The sequence below is a fragment of the Cryptotermes secundus genome, unplaced genomic scaffold (assembly GCF_002891405.2).
Source record: "Cryptotermes secundus unplaced genomic scaffold, Csec_1.0 scaffold120, whole genome shotgun sequence".
Taxonomy (NCBI): domain Eukaryota; kingdom Metazoa; phylum Arthropoda; class Insecta; order Blattodea; family Kalotermitidae; genus Cryptotermes; species Cryptotermes secundus.
The window spans coordinates 2,683,783-2,706,143 of NW_019742442.1; the positions used below are offsets into that span (position 1 = coordinate 2,683,783).

The 22,361-nt window shown below is 41.4% G+C and overlaps 1 protein-coding gene across 4 annotated transcripts in view; it reads left to right on the forward strand.

Annotated features, from left to right (window-relative positions):
* Positions 1 to 22,361, forward strand: part of LOC111873086 (tyrosine-protein phosphatase non-receptor type 7) — an 84,417-nt gene that overhangs the window by 8,168 nt on the left and 53,888 nt on the right. The window contains exons 1-2 of one of the 4 annotated variants that reach the window (XM_023867493.2): positions 10 to 477; positions 9,962 to 10,059. Coding sequence is in view for 1 of the 4 variants with exons in the window: in XM_023867491.2 (XP_023723259.1) it covers positions 14,275 to 14,347 (73 nt within the window). In the remaining 3 variants the exon portion in view is untranslated. Of the gene's footprint in view, positions 1 to 9; positions 478 to 9,961; positions 10,060 to 14,264; positions 14,348 to 22,361 lie in introns of those variants that run through there. The other 3 variants (XM_023867494.2, XM_023867495.2, XM_023867491.2) reach the window with 3 other exon arrangements.

A 22,361-nucleotide genomic window follows, 5' to 3' on the forward strand; every position in this document is an offset into this window, starting at 1 on the left:
TACTTCGACGTTCGCTGATAGAGGTTAGGTTCTAGTCCTGCGCTGCAGTTATTGTAACAAATTCATGCTCACCTTCAGGTGTGTGTAGTACATATTTCGTCACTCGATATTCTTACGTTGGACAATACATGTAAGTGCATGGTGTGTGTTCTTCCCATTCACAAACTGCGAGGCAGCCTTTCCAAGTAGACGAGTTCCATATTTAAAGTGCGTCAAATGTGTCGGGTGCTGAGTGTACGCTAGTGAAGTGCAGCGGTTTGTTGTAATGAATTGATTATTTGTTGCTGCGTAGGACGTGGAACCTTCGATTGGAAATGAGCAGTATTCTGCCATTGACTGCTGTTGCGTAACTTGTTTGCCTCACTGTTCATTCATACGTAGGGACTGAAACAATGTTCGTGGTGGAAGACTTATCGTAAGTCGACAGAACATCGGTCACACGATCGTCTTGCTGAAGACACGTAGGCTGTCTGCTTGGTAAGCTACTATTTTTAGAAGAAATTTGTGCTGTGTAGTTATTAGCATGATTTATATAACGTTAAGATTATCACAAAATCAAGTTTTTGCGTTCGTCCTTCTATTTTCAGGCGTTTGCATAAAAGAGAACATTTTCTTCCGCATAGCATAAGTTGGGTACTGTGTGTAAAATTAAATTGTGATGATCATATGTAGTTCGTATTATATTTCTCATGAGATATTGATGAAACATGGATTAAAGCGTTAATTGCTGTTTATGTGTTTATGTAAGCGTTTTACAAGTAAGGTAAATGCAGTATAGGCCACATATTAGTGATTCTGATGTTCTGGAGGCCAGTTTCGTTTCTCTGCCATTTTTGGCAAATTTGTTATAATATTGGGGGTTATTTCTGAACTTGTTTGAATGAAAATGGAACACTGGTTTGAGAGATTTAAAATTGCCATCCCGTAATTCCGTCACAAATGCAAAATAATACTTATTTCTTAGGGGAATAATACTCAGCGATGCCACAAACCTTAAATCGAAAGAGAAACAAGAACTGGGAAGCGGTAGCCTGCGTATGACCAGACGAAAGAAGCAGCAATTGGACAAACTGTGTGTACTTTGAAGATTCTCCTCTGGGATGAGATGCTGCATAGTTCAAATGAAACTCGTCCCTCTGTCATCAGAGTAGAGGAGCCTTTACCTCTCTAGTTTCGGCAGTAAGTTGTTCTCCCGTCTTCAGACATCGATTCGATAATGAACTCCGTATTTCTTTCCTTTTCCTTCTTGTTGCTGAACAGTGCAACACTTTCTCGATATAATCCACCCTTCAGAAAAATTTTAACACTTGCCTTATATTAGTTTATCTAATCCCAGAAAAAGCCGCTGTTACGCAAAATGTACGAATACAACTTAGAATGATGTCACATAATAGAGTAGATTTGAAAGCAGGAATGACAAGCTTTTATGAAGGTCGCCTGCCACAACTAAAGCAGAAAAATATATGCCTTAGTTTTATCTGTTTGTTTCTGTTGATATTTTCTTTCTAAAAATTTCGGTTTTCTAGGCCGGAGCCGCTGTTTCCTTGAACTAGCGGCTCCGGTCTAGAAAATGTACAACATGTATACATAAAATACATCTGACCGCCTGTGTGGTCTAGTTGTCAGATTTACTGGCTACCAGATTTTCTGAGAAGTAGTGGGTCTGGAACGCGGTCCTCTCAGCCTCGTGAGGATAATTGAGGAGCTATTTCAAGGAAATAGCGGCTCTGGCCTAGAATACCAAGATTAATCCGTTGCGCAGACTACGCGACACCTTCTATCCGCTAAATTTGGCACAAACTTTGCCGACAAGCGGCGGTCTCTCGGTCGGTATAGTTCGCTTGCAGACTACAGGCTACGGAGTTTGTTTTGTTTTTTGTGTTGTATACAAAAAGCAATTAAAGAATCGAAGCCATTTAAGTAGACCGATACAATTTATCCACGGTTAAAATTCTTTGATATAAGTAGCTACTGGATACAGTTTTTTTTTTTTTTTTCAAATTAGTGCTGCGTCGTATTCTGTACGCTAGATTAATAGTCATGTATACATAAACAGGGGTCGGTCACGGTAGTCGAGCAGTCTAAGGCATGTACTATCTTCGCTCGCTTGGAAACCGGGATCGTGGGTTCGAATCCCACTGAGGGCATGGATGTTTAGTTTGTGTGTGTGCGTTTTTCTGTGTTTGTGTACAGGTAGAGGCCTTGCGACGAGCTAGGAGGTAGGAGGTAGGCCTAGGCCCACTGGGGCTGTAGTGCCAAGGAAAAAAAATACATAAACAGTTCATTACTTTACTTCTTAAGAACCATTGCAACGATTCCGAATAGCGTCATGATACCGATACTATAAAAATGAATATGATTCGAGAATATATATGACAGCACGACGCGTTACTGAGTAGACAGGATCGTAGCCAACAGCCACTTATATTAGTGAATTTCAACGTAAAATTAATTCCAATTATTTATAAAATTTTACACAGCTCAATCGGCATAGCGACAGCCTACGAGCTGGACGGCTCGAATTCGGTTCCCGACAGTGGAATAATTTTTTCTTCTCCACAGCGTCCAGACCGACTTTGAGGGCCATCCGCCCTTCTATCTAATGGATACCGGGGGCTTTTCCCCTGGGGTAAAGCTGCAAGGGTGTGTAGCTGACCATTCACATCCATCCAATGCCGAGGTCAAGAAAGGTGGAGCTATACCTCTCCTCCCCCGTATGTCTATATGGCATAGTGCTTAATTAATTAAGAAGATGGACAACTTAAAATTTTTATTCTTTTATGTGCATGTATTGCAAATTTTCCTTCAATAATTTGTATCCCTCTCAAGATGGTTATATTATGATAGGAATATGTCAGGGGTGTAATAGCATTTGATCATCAAAAATGAAGCAAATTAGATACATTTGAATGGAGATTTCACATTTTATCTTAAAAGTATGTCGACCAAAATGAGTCCTATTAAATCTCATTGATGTACTTTGGGTTACTTTCAAAATGATGTGAAGATATTTGAATATGACGGCATTACCTTTTGAAAACCTTGCCGTCTCAGTTTAGTTATAACAGGAGTCCGTGAAAGACATTAAAAAAACCATTGCATGTATTAATATATTTCTTTTATTCGGTCACTCGACAAATATGTGACGTACACGCCCACGACGGAGGGAGCGAACGCTGTTGTACATAACCCATTCATAGAATGATCCTTATTTTTTTTCCCCAAAACCCATTTAAACTGTCCTTTTTTTTTAAATCTTCTGAAGCAGGGACGTTCACAATTTTCATTGTTCCTTTAATGTAATTTTAACCACATTTCACGAAGAGTGCAGTGAGAAGATACAATACAATATTTATTTCCCGTATACGTTTTTCTTTTCATTTTGATTACCCTGACCTTCGCTGTATTTCAGCTTCACTCCTGGCAGAAAATGTAAATTGCAGAGCAATGTTAAATCGTCCTTAAAAAACGGAGTGGTTTGACACGGAAAGGGAGACAGACAAGAAGAAACTTAATGGAAAACTGCTTTATCGCGTATTGTTTTCTGTACATATAATTTTATTCCATATTCCGCTACTGCTTCTGAGAAGATACAATGCTCTGTCACATGTGAAAAGAATTAGTCCGTCCGTCAATTAAATATGTGCAGAAAACTTCTAATTAACTGCAAGAAAAGAGGAACAAAATGTAAAATAGTCCCTGTGTTTAATTAATTAAGCACTACTCCATGAAGACATATAGGGGAAGTGGAGGTATAGCTCCATCATTGAGTGCTCAGCTTCAGAAATGTGCATTTCTTTGTAGTTAGTGTAATGTATGAATGTAACACGAATTTCCGGATTCTGAATTGGCTCGTAAATTAGCATGTGCACGGGGTATAAATTATCCAGCGTACTTTTATAAAGAATGGATGCTTATATTGAAGTGGATGTGACTGGAACGGAAAAGGAAAGTCCTGGTTCCTTGAGATTCCGTCATAAGCGAGTTCTGCTGTTACGAAATACCGGCGAAGAGATGAAATCGATTCTCTGTTGAGTTCCATTCTTGCAGCTCTCTTATTGCTAAGCCGTGAGTAGCTGCAGGACTGGACAGACAGACCTATTGTAAAATGTCTGTGAGGATGCGTCACGCTTTGAGTAGGCAACCTTACGGAAAAAAAGTCATGTGTTTTCAACGAGATTTCAGGTATGATAACTTTCATTCCCATCATACATTAAAAATGTAATTTACTACCTTACTGCTAATGATGACTTAATGATTTACGGCACTATCTGATGATTCACATTACAAAATGTTTTAGATAGAGTATAGTTCTTCCAATATACATTTTGATCTGCGAGAAATGGCTCTTATAACAGAGAATATTTTTTGTTAAAGTTTTCTGCTGTTAGAAACTTACTTCTTCAGCCAACCAAGTGCCTTGTCAGAGATGAACCCCCCAAGTTGAGACCGAGGGTGCGAAAATGTGCTGCCTGATCAGGGCCACGTCACCTTTTGGGGGCCAGTAGGAGATGAGTACTGAGCAATGGCGAACTTAAGATTATGAGTGGGAAAGAAGCAAACTCGGAGAAAACGCTACTCTAGAGCCACTACGTCCGCCACTAATGATATAGTTTTACCAGGGATTGAACCTGATGCTCCGTTCCGAGAAGCCAGCGCCTAACCGCCAGTGATCTGTGTGCAACATTCTCAGTAAGCGGTCGTGTAGCCACAGTCACCATAATCATCAATATGTCGCTGTCACTATCACAACTAGTACCAACATGTCATCCTCACCACCACTGTCACCATTACTGTCACCACCATCAGCACTATCTTACCAGTGCTAAGACCAGTATCACCACCACTGTCACCATTACTGTCACCACCATCAGCACTATCTTACCAGTGCTAACACCACTATCACCACCACTGTCACCATTAGCAACACTAGCATCAGCCCTATCTTACCAGTGCTAACACCACTATCACCACCACTGTCACCATTACTGTCACCACCATCAGCACTATCTTACCAGTGCTAACACCACTATCATCATCATCAACAACACTACGGTTACCACTGCCATTATCGCCCTCAGTCTTCTTCTGCGTTATATTCATCAGAATTATCACAGAACTTCACGGTGTAGTGCATTGGTACCGCGATTCATATTCAGGCAATCCTNAGCACTATCTTACCAGTGCCAACACCACTATCACCACCACTGTCACCATTACTGTCACCACCATCAGCACTATCTTACCAGTGCTAACACCACTATCATCATCATCAACAACACTACGGTTACCACTGCCATTATCGCCCTCAGTCTTCTTCTGCGTTATATTCATCAGAATTATCACTGAACTTCACGGTGTAGTGGACTGGTACCGCGATTCATATTCAGGCAATCCTCGAACCTGGCGGTCCCGGGTTCGTCACCGTGACATGCGAGCATGTGGAAGAGATACAGACCTTGGCTCTAGATGGAAGTGAGTGACAGCTTCATGCTATGGCCGCTTTACTTCCGGGGGCAGAGCTCGCTTTACCCAGTTGGTAGTGGGCTAGGACTAATTTTGTGTAGTGATAAAGAAGGGAAAATTCCTCCCATGCCTGAAATGTCTTCGGTTCAGGCCGTAGCTAGACATTTTACTGAGTTGTACAGGATTCAGTTATCCTGCATGTGTAGACAAAGTTTTAAGAATAGAAACCGAAGGTTCAGCAGAGTTAATAAGAAGGCTCATTACTGGACACAATCCTGTGCCAGTGCNCATTGGTACCGCGATTCATATTCAGGCAATCCTCGAACCGAATATTGGTCCTCAGACTGGCGGTCCCGGGTTCGTCACCGTGACATGCGAGCATGTAGAAGAAATACAGACCTTGGCTCTAGATGGAAGTGAGTGACAGCTTCATGCTATGGCCGCTTTACTTCCGGGGGCAGAGCTCGCTTTACCCAGTTGGTAGTGGGCTAGGACTAATTTTGTGTAGTGATAAAGAAGGGAAAATTCCTCCCATGCCTGAAATGTCTTCGGTTCAGGCCGTAGCTAGACATTTTACTGAGTTGTACAGGATTCAGTTATCCTGCATGTGTAGACAAAGTTTTAAGAATAGAAACCGAAGGTTCAACAGAGTTAATAAAAACGCTTACTACTGGACACAATCCTGTGCCAGTGCAATCTTCACAGCCTACTTTTTCAGGATTCAATTTTTCGTGTCATAATCATTGAAAGTTATCAGCTAAAATTTTGCTGAAGGTCACTATTTTGTTATTTTATATTTTTATAAAAAAGATATACCTAACTTCATTGAAGATCTGCTTTTCCCAAAATTTCAAGACTCCCTGCATTGTATGTTGAATGTATAAAGGGTGGGCCTACTTGGCCCTTGCACCGCGACTACAGTGATCTATTGTGCCTTCCATTGTATGTTACTCTAGTGTGTGTTTTTGTCTCACCAAATGGTACCGGCGACATGTTGAAACTGGAAGCGATGTGGCCCCATTGGCGTGATGCTCATGCCGAAATTTAAGAAAATCCTTCAATTGATGCCTACAATATTGATGCCCTTAATTGCATAAAACATTGATGTGTCTGCCATCTGCTTCAGCAGCGACAATATCGCATTATCCCCAGCGGATTGCATTTTTTGGGTTTCCCTTGGTTTTCATATGAAATATAAAATATTTTCCTGAATGTAATTAACAGAGAGCCGATCAGAGTGGCCGCGCGGTGTTAAGGCATGAACTGTCTCCGCTCGCTGGAGCGCTGGAATCGTGAGTTCGAATCACACTCAAGGCATGGATGTCTGCATTTTGTGCGTTTATTCTGAGTTTCTGAGTTTGTGTTGTTCTATGTGGAGGTAGAGATCTTGTGACGGGCTGATTCCCCGTACAAGGAGTCCTACCTGCTGTGTTAAAGATTAAGAAACTGAANNNATAATAATAAAAATGATGATGATGATAATAATAATAAACATCATAAACATATATTTGCAACTTAGATATGGTGTATGTGTTTTGGAGGTGGTAAATGAATTTTAAATCATTGCTTATGAATATTAACCTTTAAAGGGCTAATAGCATAAATTAGTCCTGCTGTACCATAGAGCGTAACATTACTACTACTATTCTTACCTTGATTAGGGCACTTATTTTATATACGTTCTTTAATGACAGACTTTTTTATAATTTCTGTTGCCACTCAGGCAGCAAAACTAATTCTGCAGTAGGTGTGTTCTTTTCAGTTATTCGCAATATCCTCTTGCATCGTGAGGCGTAACGGGGACAGCAGTTGGAAGGCAACCCACACTGCACTTGTAGTCTGCGTGGCATTTGTTTCCACCAAATGCATCGTATTATTTATTGTCATATTCCTTAATGATGTTGTTCCAGTTATAGAATGTTACAGCGTCCTATGAGATGAAAATTTGTCCATAAATGATGACTTGAATGGAGCCGGATACAGCCTGTTTGATGACACTCTCTCGAAATGTTGTCCATATGAAGTTTACTTGGTGGATTTCAATGAAATTTGGTATTGCGGTGTAGAATGGAAGTAATTGGGCCAATTTAATTTTTGTCGGCCCAATATAACCCTGTTTCACACAAGATATAAAGTAATATTTATTTCATTTTGTAAAGAATATGACGGGATTGGTACGTGACCAGGTTTGGACCTCATAATGATCTTAACGTTTGTTTAAAACAGTGAATATTTAGCACTGACTCGTGCAGTGTGATGCATCTACTGAGATGAATGTCGCAGCAGCCATATTGGTATGGAAGAGTTGCGTCTGCAACAAATGAACATCGAGGACAATGAGCAGTGAGAAACGAAAAAGCCGCTAAGCATACTATAGGAGTATTTGTATACTCCATATTTGCTATTGACGGTTATATGTATAAGGTTGATAAACTTGTCTAAGAAGAATGCGTCTTCTGGGATGTGGCGCCGTGTAGATATTGTCAATCGACGTTTCGGAGGAACTTATCCCCTCCATAATCAGGGTATAAGAAATCCGCTATCGATGAACCAGCGTGAGCAGGTGGCTGCGATGGAGGCGATACGTTCCTCCGAAACATCTTTTAACACAATATCGACACGGCTCCACATCCGAGAAGAATACATTCTTCATAGTCACCGCCGTGAAAACATCCAAATCTTACATTGCCTGCGAAGAATTCACTTCTTTCCTTCGGGTACCTTCACGTAGGACGCAAGATATTCTGTAAAAAAGAAGTGCAGATTGTCCCTATTATGAGTCTATAAACAAAACCTGTTATTTCCAGGTTATTCACATTGTGGTTTGATTTGATTTCGCGAACTCTTTAATCCACGTCTTTTTTTTTTTAAATTTAATTTGATAAGCCCCAATTAAATTATAAGAAAATGCTCCAAATAGTTCAGCCAGTATAATAACTGGGGTACGGGGTGGACAACCGGAGTTCGATTCTGGTCAGGCACTGGGATATTTCTTTTACCCACTGCGTTCGCTGCTTCTTTGGTTTGGGAAACTGCATTGCCAAGTGTTGATTGCATTGCTGGTCTTTACAGTGGTTCGAAGTGTTCGTGAAAGGCTTCATCGTATGCCGTGCCGCTTGTTTTGGCGTCTTTGTCAGTGCAAAAGGCATGCTGCCAGACCCTAAGAACACACTTCCTCGTCCGGTGACTGCAGCTGGCACTGCGATATAGCGTACATAGCCTTGTCACTCTACGACCGGCAGTATCTATACGAAAGCACTGCAAGCTTGGACTGTCGTTTTTACACGTAGAGGGGTCATGAAGCTTTCATGGGTGCGTTCTGAATTATCAGAGGAACATGAGGTGCCATAGAGGAGCCGGGATAGCGCAGTCGGTATAACGACTGGCTGCAGGCTGGACGACCAAGGGGTCAGAGTTCGAGCCCCGGTGGTTTCAAGAATTGTTACTTCTCCACGTTGTCCAGACCGACTCTGGGGTCCCCCCAACCTCCTATCCAATGGGTACCGGGGGCTCTTTCCCCGGGGGTAAAGAGGCCGGGACGTTAAGCTGACCACACACATTCAGTTAGTGCCGAGGTCAAGAAAATATGGATTTATACATCCACTCCCCCATACGTCTTCATTGCATAGTGCTTAATTAGTTAATCACAGGGACAACCTTACCTTTACAAGAGGTGCTATTATTATGCTCATGTTCTGTGATGGATTCAAGGCGTTCTTCTTGGGGGGGGGGGAAAACACAGCGTAATATATTCATTGCAATTGACGTCATGAACAAACCATCATTAGATATGGCGGCTGCAAAGTTAGCTCACGGTGGATAGACCAGCTAGCTTACAGTGTCTCCCTATAAGTAACTAAGTTCAGTGCCCGGAAAATTTTATTATTCTTCCCTGAAGATAGACACTTCAGGTTACTCAGGAACCTTGGAAACTTTCTACCGGGCTACACGGCGTCACATCACAGAAGACATATTCATATTCACTGGCATGTGAAAACTAAATCTAATTTAACCTGAGAAGTAGTTCTTCAAAATAAATGATTAATCTTCAGAAACATTAATGACCTTCTTGGCTACAGTTCAGCCTGACAATAGTGGAGTTCTTTTCTTAAGTAGCGGTGCGTAAAGTCGAACGCCGCAACCCCAAATAATAGGAAGAAGGCCGGCAGATAGGACTAGCAGCTTAACGTGGGCTCAGAATCACAGCGTCTCTCTTACTCCTTAAATTTGCAAGGTTTTGCCTCTGTCAGAGATGAAGGAAGGGGAAACGGAGAATCCTACGCTGGATGTGTCGCTGTGAAAGCCGAAGTTTTCGGCACGAGCAGCCAGGCACACTTATTCAGAAACACATTTCCGTTACTCGGAACCGACAAATGTGTGGCGTGTCAATATGCAGATATTTTGCTAGAAGAGCACGCACTCTTACACAGTTACGTTTCTACATTTCCATTTCTGCAGTATGTAGACACTAATGTTACCGGTTTGAATGTTCCAGGTGCGAAGACAAGTGCCGTGAACATTACGAAGTTTTCTATGAGAAAGGAGGGTACTTTGCACCCCTGAGGAACCACAACTAATTTTTTGGAAGTACAGGTAAGAAAAGAAAAGATACATTTTAGTGACTTGCAGGTATGGTTAGGCTTCATAGTACACACTATTTGTCTATGGCTCCACAGTCCTTCGTTGGGCCTTGCTCACTTTTCAGTTTCTTAACCCTATACACAATAGGTAGGACTTACTGGACGGAGGATCAGTCCGTCGCAAGGCCTCTATCTATTCACAGAACAACACAAACACAAAATAAAGGCATACAGACATCCATACCTCGAGTGGGATTCGAACCCACGATCCTAGTATTCGAGCGGGCGAAGATTGATCGTGTCTTAGACGGCGCGGCCACTGTAATCGGCTTCATAGTACACAGACATAGCCCTTAATTCGATTCTTGGGTTTCCCAACGGCACCGTACCAACTTTTTTGCACTACAATCCAATCTCATCAATGGCCTTCTCTCATTGTAGAGCATTTCGAAATTCTTATTTCGAGAAGATTTAGGGTTACTTTGAGGAATGAATGAAGTCGTTGCAACATCTTTCTGGCTAATGTAGGCTCCGAGCGGGATTAGAACCCACGACCCAAGTATTCGAAACAGCAAAGGTTGTTTAGCTCCTAATGACGTGAGGATATGAACGACCCTGCGATGAATTTGGAGGAACTGGGGAAGAATTCGCCTAGGTTCATTTCGGTTTTTACTCTGAGATTTGGCTGCACATGATCTGCATATCCACGCCTAACATTTTAAAGTGCTGTAACAACAATAATAATATATTTAATTTAATTTATTAAAGTGCTTGACTAAAGTTTATAGAGAATATATAGGTATAGATGATATGAAAAAAAAAACACAGTTCTAAGAACTGAATAACGTAAATAAAATTACAGGTTAGAACGAAAGTATTAAATACTATTAAAAGTGTTATTAAGGGACTGATAGTATCAGTCAAAGAAGGGCGCCTTGCTGGAGGTGTCAGCACATGTGCAGACAAAATCTGCCGCAGAAGAACATCCGGTGTGGGAGTAACTTCCGCTCGATGACAAACGTCAAACATTGAAAGGCTCTAACTGACCAAGTAGGCATACATAAAAGCTACCCCTGTAACAGACCATGGAGGCCCATAGGTTTGTGAGACGTTGGGGGTGCCACATTTTCTAAACAGTCGGTTCACAGATGGCAGTAAAGTTGTCAGCCTTACGCGCCGCCCGCCCTTTACCACCCAGAAAGATTCCTGGTACTCATTTCTCTTAGAGGCTGAGTCGACCTCGGGGCCATAGTGCTACTGGAACGATTAGGTCAGTTAAAAATCCACTTAATCGGGACTCGAACCCGCGACCTTCCGGCTTGTAGCATAGTGCCTCAACCAACTACGTTACGGCGTACCTCAGCAGGAACACGTACATTAACAGTATTAAAATAGATGAACAAAAAATTTGTTTTAGACACTAGTGAGAAATAAAGGATAAAATATTCCCCGCCCCGGACCACAGTGTTGCAAACTTAATAACAAATAAACAATAATTTAATTCAGTTCTTTACATGCTGACACAGTAACCCAAAGGCCAACTATGAAGTAATCATGAGCAAAGACACAAATCAAGTTAAAGTAAAATTATTCTTGGGATATTACTTAATTAATCTAAACACCAAGAAGGCATATGGGTGAGTGGAGATATAGCTCCACCATTCTCAATCTCGGCACTAGATCGAGATGAGTCTTCAGCTTCACTCCCTCAATACTTACTGCGTAAGAGGCTGAATGGGCCTCAGAGCCGGTCTGGACGATACGGAGAGCGCAGCACCGTATCCGCTTATAACGCATGAAACAACTCGGGAGCCGCTGGACGGACTGTCTGTCCTGTAACGCATGAAACAACTCGGGAGCCGCTGGACGGACTGTCCTGTAGCGCATGAAAGAACTCCGTGGCCGCTGGACGGACTGTCCTGTAACGCATGAAACAACTCCGTGGCCGCTGGACGGACTGTCCTGTAAAGCATTAAACAACTCCGTGGCCGCTGGACGGACTGTCCTGTAACGCATGAAACAACTCGGGGGCCGCTGGACGGACTGTCCTGTAACGCATGAAACAACTCGGTGGCCGCTGGGCGGACTGTCGTGTAACTCATGAAACAACTCGGGGGCCGCTGGACGGACTGTCCTGTAACGCATGAAACAACTCGGGGGCCGCTGGACGGACTGTCCTGTAACGCATGAAACAACTGGGGGGCCCCTGGACGGACTGTCATGTAGCACATGAAAGAACTCCGTGACAGCTGGACGGATTTTAACGAAATATGATAATGGAGAATTCTACGAAAAATTGTCAGTTCGGTTCTGTTTTCATTTAGATATTTAGTGGCAACTTTATATGAAGACACACATACATCTTCATGCGGATCTCGTCATATGTTCTTCGGAGAGAAAAATATTCGAACAAATGACCGCTGGACGCATTTTAACGAAATATGATGATGGAGAATTCTACGGAAAATTGTCAGTTCGGTTCTGTTTTCATAGATATTTAGTGGCAACTTTATATGAAGACACACATACATCTTCATGCGGATCTCGTCATATGTTCTTCGGAGAGAAAAATATTCGAACAAATGCCGTAAAAAAATTGGACGCACACATTTAATGTTCATTTCATTTTTTTCCTGTAAGTCGTAAGATTTTTGTGACTAATAAAGGGAATATCAAGTCTATATTTGCGAATATTCATATTGATTGATCAACCGTGGCTTCAGAATATAATAGTAGGTATAGAAAGGAAGAAATCTTTATTGACTTAAAACTGCATTAAAATTATATTTATTTTGTTCTTCTGATGTAGCACTCTATTACAACATGACTTTGAAACACGTAGTAATTTATAATTAGAGTTCGTAATAACAGTAAACTCCAGTCGCAGTGGCCCGCGGTCTAAAACGTGAAATTTATTCGCTCGCTTCGACGCTGGGATCGTAGGTTCGAATCCCACTTGAGGCATGGATGTTTGGTGTGTGTGCGTTTATTCTGGGTTTCTGTTGTCCTGAGTGTAGGTAGCGGCCTTGCCACAGGTTGATCACTCGTCTGAGGAGTCCTACCGTCTGTGAAAAATTATTACGGAACTAAATAAGAGGCCAGGGCCAAACAAAGATCTGTAGAGCCATTGATGAATGAATGGAAACTTCGTTTAATTTATTATCGAGAATAAAAGACTTCGATGAACTTCGGGTATGTTCGGGAGACCAGCTTTGATTGTTGAATTTAACTAGTTCGTGAAAGGTACGCGAAACTTATCAGTGTTTAACCTATTCTCTTGAAAACCGGAAGACTTAGGCAACACATGCATTGAACATAAAATATGTTTCATTTTTCTCTATAAATATTTTTCGAAACTTTTTTTCTCTGAAAAAATATGTAGTCTGTTCGAGGTACGCACAGTAACGTATCGATGCATTCATGTAAAGCGTCGTTATTTTCGTACAATTTAATAAAAATATAATATAGCTCCTCATATTTATTGAACTCTCCTATACTAAATTTCATGAAAACCTGTTTATCTTATGTTGTTTTATGCATACAGACAGACGGACGGTTGGAGCAAGCTTAATAGACGCTCCGAAAGGTCACTAACACGCTTAAAATTTCCGAATTCACTATAAAATCTTAGAAACACGAAACCGTAATTATTCACATCACAAGCTGTGACGTGATGGTGAGCTGTCAGTGTAGTTCAGCTTTCTCTGTTTTGAAGCCGTATATTTTTACGTGACAAACATCTCGTGGAGTGAAATGGAATTAGATAAATATTGATGTTAATGATAGTATGATAACTTGACACAGTTTTAAAATTCGTAGCAAAGGACTGTTTCGATAAGTTTTACTTGGAAATCCAGGTTCCATACAAATCATGCTGTTTGAATTAAAGACATAGATGACATGTGGTACCAAATTAAAAATGCAGATAGTATCCGCACAGATAAATGACGATGCCGGAAGTAAATAATGTGCCTGTTTGAACATATATTTACAATATTAACGAATAATTTCTTTTTTCGGCAGGCAACACATATAATATTGTGTTTATACATTTTGTATTGGGCATTCCTTTCTATGTAATATTTGAAATATGTTGGTCAGCCGGTATTTTCGCGCGCTTCTTGGAATGGAGCGTCATGATTGGTCGGGTTTACGCTCTGGCTGCAGGCGATCGCTCGTCCGGGCGTCGTCTGCAGCATTCAACATGGCTGTCCGTGCACAGAGTGTGATGGACCTGGACGTGTGTTACTGTGCTTGCTTGTTTGGATTTGTGTTGTTCACGGCAGTATACAGTTTACCAGGTAATAAGAATTAAATTATGGTTGCGTCTTTTTATTTTAAAGTTCGAACTCGTGCGAAGTAAAGAAATTGTTCGATATTTCTCTGCAAGGCTCTTCTTGTTTTCCAGTAAGCAGTTTTCTTCTGCGTCACTGTTTGTTTATGGTTAGGCGGAAGGGCAGAACTGCATGTTCCTATTATCTATACTATTTAAGAAAGTGTAAACGTTGTTGGTATATTTTTAGGAACACGAGATACATCCGTGTAAGATATGTTCGAAAGTTTTCATACTGAAATGGACGATTTTGAATGTTATAACACGTTTAGTAAGTGCAAAAAACGTAGCGGAACTTTCATCTTAAAATTAGCAGCAAACAATATTGCAGTGGACTAGTCCATGTAAAGTTTATGTCTCAATACATTTTAACCATTCTTCATTGGATTGCGGAAAGGCTGAACATAATGATTGATGTTATGTTACGGGTATTCTCGGAAGACTCTCAAGTATTGTACATTATGTTTCGGAGTCCGGTTATTCCGTTCTTAAAGAACTGTGTGCCCGAAATCAGCTACTTTATCCCATGGCTGTGCTTATAATTTTTTGCTGAAAATTCTAGTTTATGAAGGTGCGTTCTATGTTGATAGGACTACGTGATATGTAACAGACACTGCAACGGAAACAAGGGACTGGAACATATTGTAACACAGATACGTCTGGCTTTAACATAATATAAGCACAATATTAATTATGTTAATACGCGTAAGATTTTTTGAACTACTGTGGCACACTTTTTGACCTGGTAATGTAACTTAAAAATACTTTACTAGCTGACAAGAAGTGATATAATCAGCATTTTGAGAAAGACTCTCCAGTAAACTTCAACTAGCGCAATCGTTTTCTGCCACTGTGACGGATAATACGGCCTAACATTATTGGGTCTCTTTTGGTATTGGGATAGCTGTTTTTTTAATTTGGCTATGTAATGACGCTGGCAATGTCTGTTTGTTTGTATTTACTCGTATTTGTGGTTTAATCCCATGTGAAGGCGGGTTAGAGTACTTCCACTGTATCGCTGCGATCATTATTTTTGTTATTATTATTATTTGTTTATTTAAACTGCAAATGAGTTTTACCCGATGGCAGTGGTACTGCCATAAGACACAGCACACAAATAACACACAGCACAAAATAACACACCACACTCAAACAAAACACGGCATAGGAAACTACACAAACAGTAAGGACACACTACACACAACGAAGACAATGCAAATACAATTACAGCTACAACAAATGCAGTTACAACTAAAATTAAATAAATGAATACTATCATTAAATAAATTCTAGAAGGCGACGAAAAGGAAGTCCCGGTGCCTGGGGGTATAACTGGGCCACCTCGTCACTGGGGGACATAAATGTCCTAATTCTCCAGATTGGTGATTGGACGCAAGGCTGCCGATCTTGTTACGCAAAAAAAAAAAAAATGTTGTGAAATTCAAAGAAATGAAAACCTGGCATAATCTTCTATGGAAGACTATGGCTCAAAAAGGGCTGCTTTGCCAATGAAGATGATTTGTGCATTACTGAACGACACTTTCAGTAACTAGACTACGTGGCGTCCATGATAGGACGATCAATGAACTTCGAGTGTTTGTGAATGAGAATTGGTAGGGGACAACGAAGTGCTCGGAGGAAACCTGCCCCAGTACTACTTTGTCCACCACAAATCCCACTTGAGCTGACATCGAATCCGGGCAGCTGCTTCTCACCGCCTCAGCTTTGGCACGGCCTGTTTGGGGATCGAGCCATGGCCCATATGATAAAGTGGAGCTAATATTGGGATAACTATATCTTAAATGGCTTCTTTTGTTGAATAATTCCATTTTCTGTGATATAACGCCGTGTAGTCCGTTGATGGAGACACGTTCCTCCGAAACGTCGGTTTACTTTCAACGGACTACCACGGCATTGTATCCCAGAAGACTCTTCCTAACCACCGCTGTGATAAATTCAAATCCAACATGGTGTTGTTTGTTGATAATAATGACTGGTTAAGTTCTTGATTCGTATATCTTAAAAATTTAACAGTATCAATCCAAGAAACGTGGAAGAAATTCATACGAAATTATAACTTCTCTAGCATTTGTACATATGGCATCCTAGATGCCCCTTACATGCATCCATTATGGTTATAAACGTTATCCAGGCAACGTAAAGGAAAGAGACCTTGCTTATAGTGATTATCGGAACAGGAAAATTGAGGTTGGCATGTCCTAAGATCATAGGTCTTCGTTCTTAAGCTACTTTTCTTTCTAAACCTGGTTAATGGTCTGCAGCATATCCCATTATCTTAATTTCTTGACTTTGCCAGTGAAGAACAGTAAATTGGAGAATTGGCGTGCAGTTTTAATTGGCAATTCTATGTGTATGTGGAAACGACAAGAAAATGGTCCTGCGGTGCGGTCAGGGTGAGAAAGATTACGTCAGAAGTGCAGCTCTTACGTAACTTGAAACCAGAAGCGGATGTCCCAGCAGCCGGAAGTGGGCCAAAGTAGCAATTAACAGCTTTCCTTCTAGCATAGTGGACCTTATTTTAACCGGGCATTGAAGCCCATAGTTAAATGTATTTACCTCGTAAGTATTCCTAATCTAATTTGTAGGGGACTGTTCCAGAAGTGGATTTTTCAAATAATCTTTTGTGGGTTGTGACATTTAGAGCCGCTTTAACGCTTACTGTTTTGGTAGAGACGGCTCGCCTTCAATCCGCCATCCCATTTTTAAGTGCCTCGAAAAGGTTACAGGGCTGTTAATCTGTGAATGTGTGTTCAGCCTGATAAATCTTGAAGAAACCGATTTTCACGAAACAGGCCAATGTAAAGAATTTCAACATGGCGGCCTTGCTAATTCTGAGGCTAGAGAAACTGTTCCACTGCTACATTATGATAATATAATGGCCCTCATTAACTTTTATTTTGTTTTGTGTAAATGATAAATTAAAACATAACCTCATCTTATGTTTTGTGTTCAGTGATAACTGATGAATTTTCGTAGATGGAAAAATGGAATTTTATATGGTGGTACTTCATATGAAACTATTTTTGTGTGTTGAGAGTACTATTATTCTTATTCTTATTGCTAGTGGGGTGGGACTAAGTCCCTTGCACTGCGGCCACTTCTGGCCTATTGTACCAGCCCCAGATGATAGGTGAGGGTGATTGTGGAGCAATTGGTGGAATGAAGATTGGCAGAGGAAACCGAAGTACTCGGAGAAAACCTGCCCCAGCGCTACTTTGTCCACCACAAATCCCACTTGACCAGACCCGGGATCGAACCCGGGCCGCCGCGGTTGGAAGCCAGCGACTATCCGCTTAAGCTATGGCGCGGCCTTTGAGAGGTACAAAATAAGATTTGTTTTCGGCCAGTACGCACTGTACTTATAGTGACAAATAAATGATATGTACCGACAAATTTTCTCAGTATATTTCAACCTTAAGGTCAAACTGAGCTTCCGATTGCTGGCAAACATGTTTTTATGGGGGGGGGGGGTAGAAACACCGGATTCCGGTATGGTGTATGCTCGAATTTTTGACCTTATACGTATATTTCAAAATAAGCATAAACTTACCGTTAACTAGGTCGGGTCGTGGCCAACCTGCTTGTTTTCCATGAGTAAATGAAAATATCAGGGGGGTAAGGAGATAGTGAACTTTTGCAGGTCTAATTCTGAAACCAACTGATAAGCTGGTCTGTCTGCTGTGTATTGTTCATTATAGAAATGTAAAGGTAAAGGTAAAATTGCCCTTGTGCTTAGTTGATTGGCACTGCGCCATGAAGGCATATGGGGGAGTGGGTTTATAGAACCACATTTTCTTGACCTCGGCACTAGTTAGAGGTGAGTGGCCAGCTTCACGCCTCTGCCGCTTTACCTCCGGGGAAAGAGCCTCCGGTACCGATTTGACAGGAGGCTAGGTGGGCCCCAGAGCCAGTCTGGACGACGTGGAGAAGAGAAAATTCTTGACCCTATTGGGACTCAAACACCGATCCCTCGGTCGTCCAGCCCATAGCCGGTCGCTATACCTACTACGCTATCCCGGCTCCTGTTATAGAAATATAATGGCGTTAATTTTTGTCATCACTCTTAGAAATGTGCTGATGTGTGATATGTTTTCAGCAAGTCTCGGAAGGCAGTAAACCGCGTATGGCCTACCAGAGGTTTGCACTGCTTGTAATGTAGATCATGGCAGTGCAGTTCCCTTCTTTTATCTGCAGTCCTAGGTGCGGTCGCAGCCCTACGGAGCATCTATCCAGCTCTCTGCGTCACTCCGCCTTTATGCACGAAACGAGTAGAGAAACAGTGACCGGATAGGGAACTTAAATTAAATTTTCCGTCACGTTCTAATTTTGTATGAAATCGGACTAAAGTAACGGCCACATTACACGAAGACTTAGGCCTACATGCGATTCTGCGCGTATCTTGATAAGTGTTTATTTGAAGGAAAACGTTTCGAGCAAAGTATGCAAAGAAAAATGCAATAAACGCCTTATGCCCTGCAAATTGATTCCGTAGCTACGATAACTGAACAAGAGCCGCGCGTTTTTTTTTCTTGGGTCAATATATCTATCATTGTCTTATCTGCGATTTACGGTCGATAGACTCCGTCGTATCTTTGGCTTTACAGTATCTACAGTTGTCAATTTTAGAACTTGACTCAGTTGTTACAGCTTCTATTGTAGTCGGGCCCTTATTTTACGGACTCTGGCCATGATATTATGCACGGCCATAGGTTCCAGGCCCCATGCATGTGGCATTTTACATTTTTGTCTAACTCCCGCAGATGGTTCAGTTTTTGATTTTTATATCCTTGTCTGCTGTCCGGAGAGGGGACTGTCTCAATTGGGCCGAACCGGTTTCTACCTGAGGATGGAGGCAGAGCCCCGTCTTCGTGACTTTTTCAATAATAATAATAATAATAATAATAATAATAATAATAATAATAATGGTAAAAGGTAAATCTACCCCGTAAGAGGCCGTGGAGGTCCATAGGGTTGTGAGACGTTTAGGCTCCCACATTTTCTAGGCAATCAACTCACAGACGGCGGTGAGGTCAGCCTTACGCGCCGACCTTTACACCCCAGAAAGATTCCTGGTACTCATTTTTGTTAGAGGCTGAGTCAACCCCAGGGCCAGAGTGCGGCTGGAAGGATTAGGTCAATTAGAAAAAAATTACGTCATGTGGACTCGAATCCGCGACCTTCCGGCTAGTAACATAGTGCCTCAACCAACTACGCTACCGCGTGCCCCAAATAATAATAATAATAATAGACGCTGGATAATGTTCAGTAAGTCGATAATAGTGTTCTGTATCCAACACTGAAAATTCCGGTTACAACCGAAGATTACGTAAGAAGCAGGTGGCTTTCCGAATACACCCGAAAATTATCGCGGTCGCCTTTTCTCTATAATAATTCATCGAAGCATCCCCGTCACCGAAGTTGGAAGTCTACATTTATAGAAACATATTTAATTAAAATATAATTGATCTCGCTGCCGAAATATTTTAGTCTTGATAGTAATAGGTCGGTGTACGCGAAAACAAATGCTTCATTTGTTTCAGCAAAAGACCGCAATTGCAACGAGGGATGGCGGAAGAAATAAATTTAAAATTACTTCATTGGCTCTGTGAATGTAGTAGTAGACTGTTTAAATGACAACTCTGCATTATGAAGTTAGGTTTTTAAGCTGGCCCTGAAATACCGGGAACAAATTTATCTACTTTTTGCATTGTCTATATTTGAGCAATCATTGACAGGCCGGACCATAATTTGGGATCCTTCACTCTGACGTGTAAAGTTCGGCATATGGAAGTACATTTTTTATGATAAATGATATAAACTCCGTCCCAAGTGCAAACAATGTATTATGTGGCCTTGATCTTGCTCCTCTACACTACATGTTTCGGCCTCAGACGGCCATCATCAGGTGTATAACACTCACGTTGCTGTCACACTGCACCCAGCCCAAAATTTAACATTTAAAACACTTTCCTTGTTATTATCAACATCTACTTCGTTGATGTCTGTCTGGTTTGTAGATTATTTTACACACGTTAATTTTGACGTTCCTGTAGAGCACTATAAAATCTTTAGTTCTAATTTTAAAATCCTTTAAAATTTTTCTCTAAATTTTAAAATTTAAAATTGTCAGGGTTACTCGCCCAATGTCTAAAGTGCTGCAGCGGCTAGTTCTTGTTTCCACACTGTACAGGTGTTATCCTGTGTAGTCTTCCTGTGTGCGTGCCGCTGCTATTCTTTACTACGTGTGTGCAACAGGATGCTTAAATATAATATTACATTTTTTATATTATGAGAATCTCAACTTTTGATTAAGGTCTGCAGGTTCTTTTGTATTTCAAAAATATAGAAGGGCCCAAAAATGTATACACAATTCAGCGTACAAAATGACTGCTTAAATAATTTATTGGAATATCTGCGTTTCAACTTTGGGAACGCCCGTAGATAACCGTTATTGAAGTACCGAAGATTTACAAATAAATTAAGCAGATATTTTGTACGTTGAAGTGTGTATACATTTTGTGGGCCTTTTGCTGTTGGTATGGATTCAGACAAATAACTCCGTTGTAAGATCAGAGTGAAGACCTCAGACTCTGAAAGTAATCGCTGGGCACGATTCTGGCTCCGTCTGCTGGTAAGCCTATTCACATCTTCGCAGTTCTTACAGCTCTGTGCAGGAACTGAGGTTCTCACATTGGCGGTTATGTAAATACTGCCTGCTGGGATATAGCGCCATGTATTCAGTTGAAAGTCAACAGACATTTCGGAGCAATATGTCGCCCTCATATTCAGGGTCGAACAATAAGCCAAGCAATACACCCGGAAGATGGAGACATGTTCTTCCGAAACGGCGGTCGGCTTTTCAGCGACCAACACGGTGTAATATCCCTGAAGACAGAACTCTTCCTCTAGATCTAGTTTACTATTTTCCACCCATCGCCATTTCGTTCTTCCAAGTGGCTACTTGGGCTTATTTTAAATAGTTTTGGTACATAGGTATTACATCCCGATGAGGTCACTGGATTGTTTTCAGTTGACCTAATCCTTCCAGCTGCACTAGGCCCTGGGGTTTACTCAGGCTCTAACAGAAATGAGTACCAGGAATTAATTAAATAATTTTCCTGGGGAGTAAAGCGCGGCCGGTGAGTAAGGCTGACAACCTTACCGCCATCTTTGAGCCGATTGTCTAGATAATGTGGGACCCTCAACGTCTCACAGCCCTATGGGCCTTCACGGCCTGGTACAGGGATAGCTTTACTTTTACTGTTTTTACATAGGTGTTACATACGAAGAAACTTCAATTCAAACGGCTTGTTACGGTAGTTAAATAAATAAGGGATGGGCTGGGGATGCAGATCAGACGGAGAAACAAGAAATGCATAAAGCATTTTTGAAGGTCTCTTCGAAAGCATACAGTTGGAAGAACAAAATATGTGTGTGCATATATAGTCATATTCGGAGAATGAATGATACTGATTATTTTCGAGCCAGATTTTCTACTCGACGTATTTGATACATTTGTTTTTGGCTGGATTTACTCTGAAAGCTGCAGAACGAATTTTCGTTTAGTTATAATCTCTGCTCCGGTCTATAAAACCGAGATTAACGGCCGTGGGGATCCGTTCCACTGACCACGCGACACCTTCTATCCGCTAAAATTGGCACTAACTTCGCCGACAAGCGGTGGTCGCTCCGTCGGTACAGTTCGCTTGCGGACTGCAGATCACGGAGTTAAAACCTCTTCTCTATATGAAGCGCTGGTTTAACGAGTTTTTTTTAGAACATGTCACGTTGCTCAGTGTAAAACACTACATGACATGAAATATAATTGATCGCGTCGAGATCTACTGCTCTTTGTGACATATTTCGATATGCTAGCCGATGTGCCATAGTTTGGTGCCTAGAAATCTGAGGGACATGCAGATACTGGGGGGGGGGGGATTGGAAATAGATTAACATTTTGT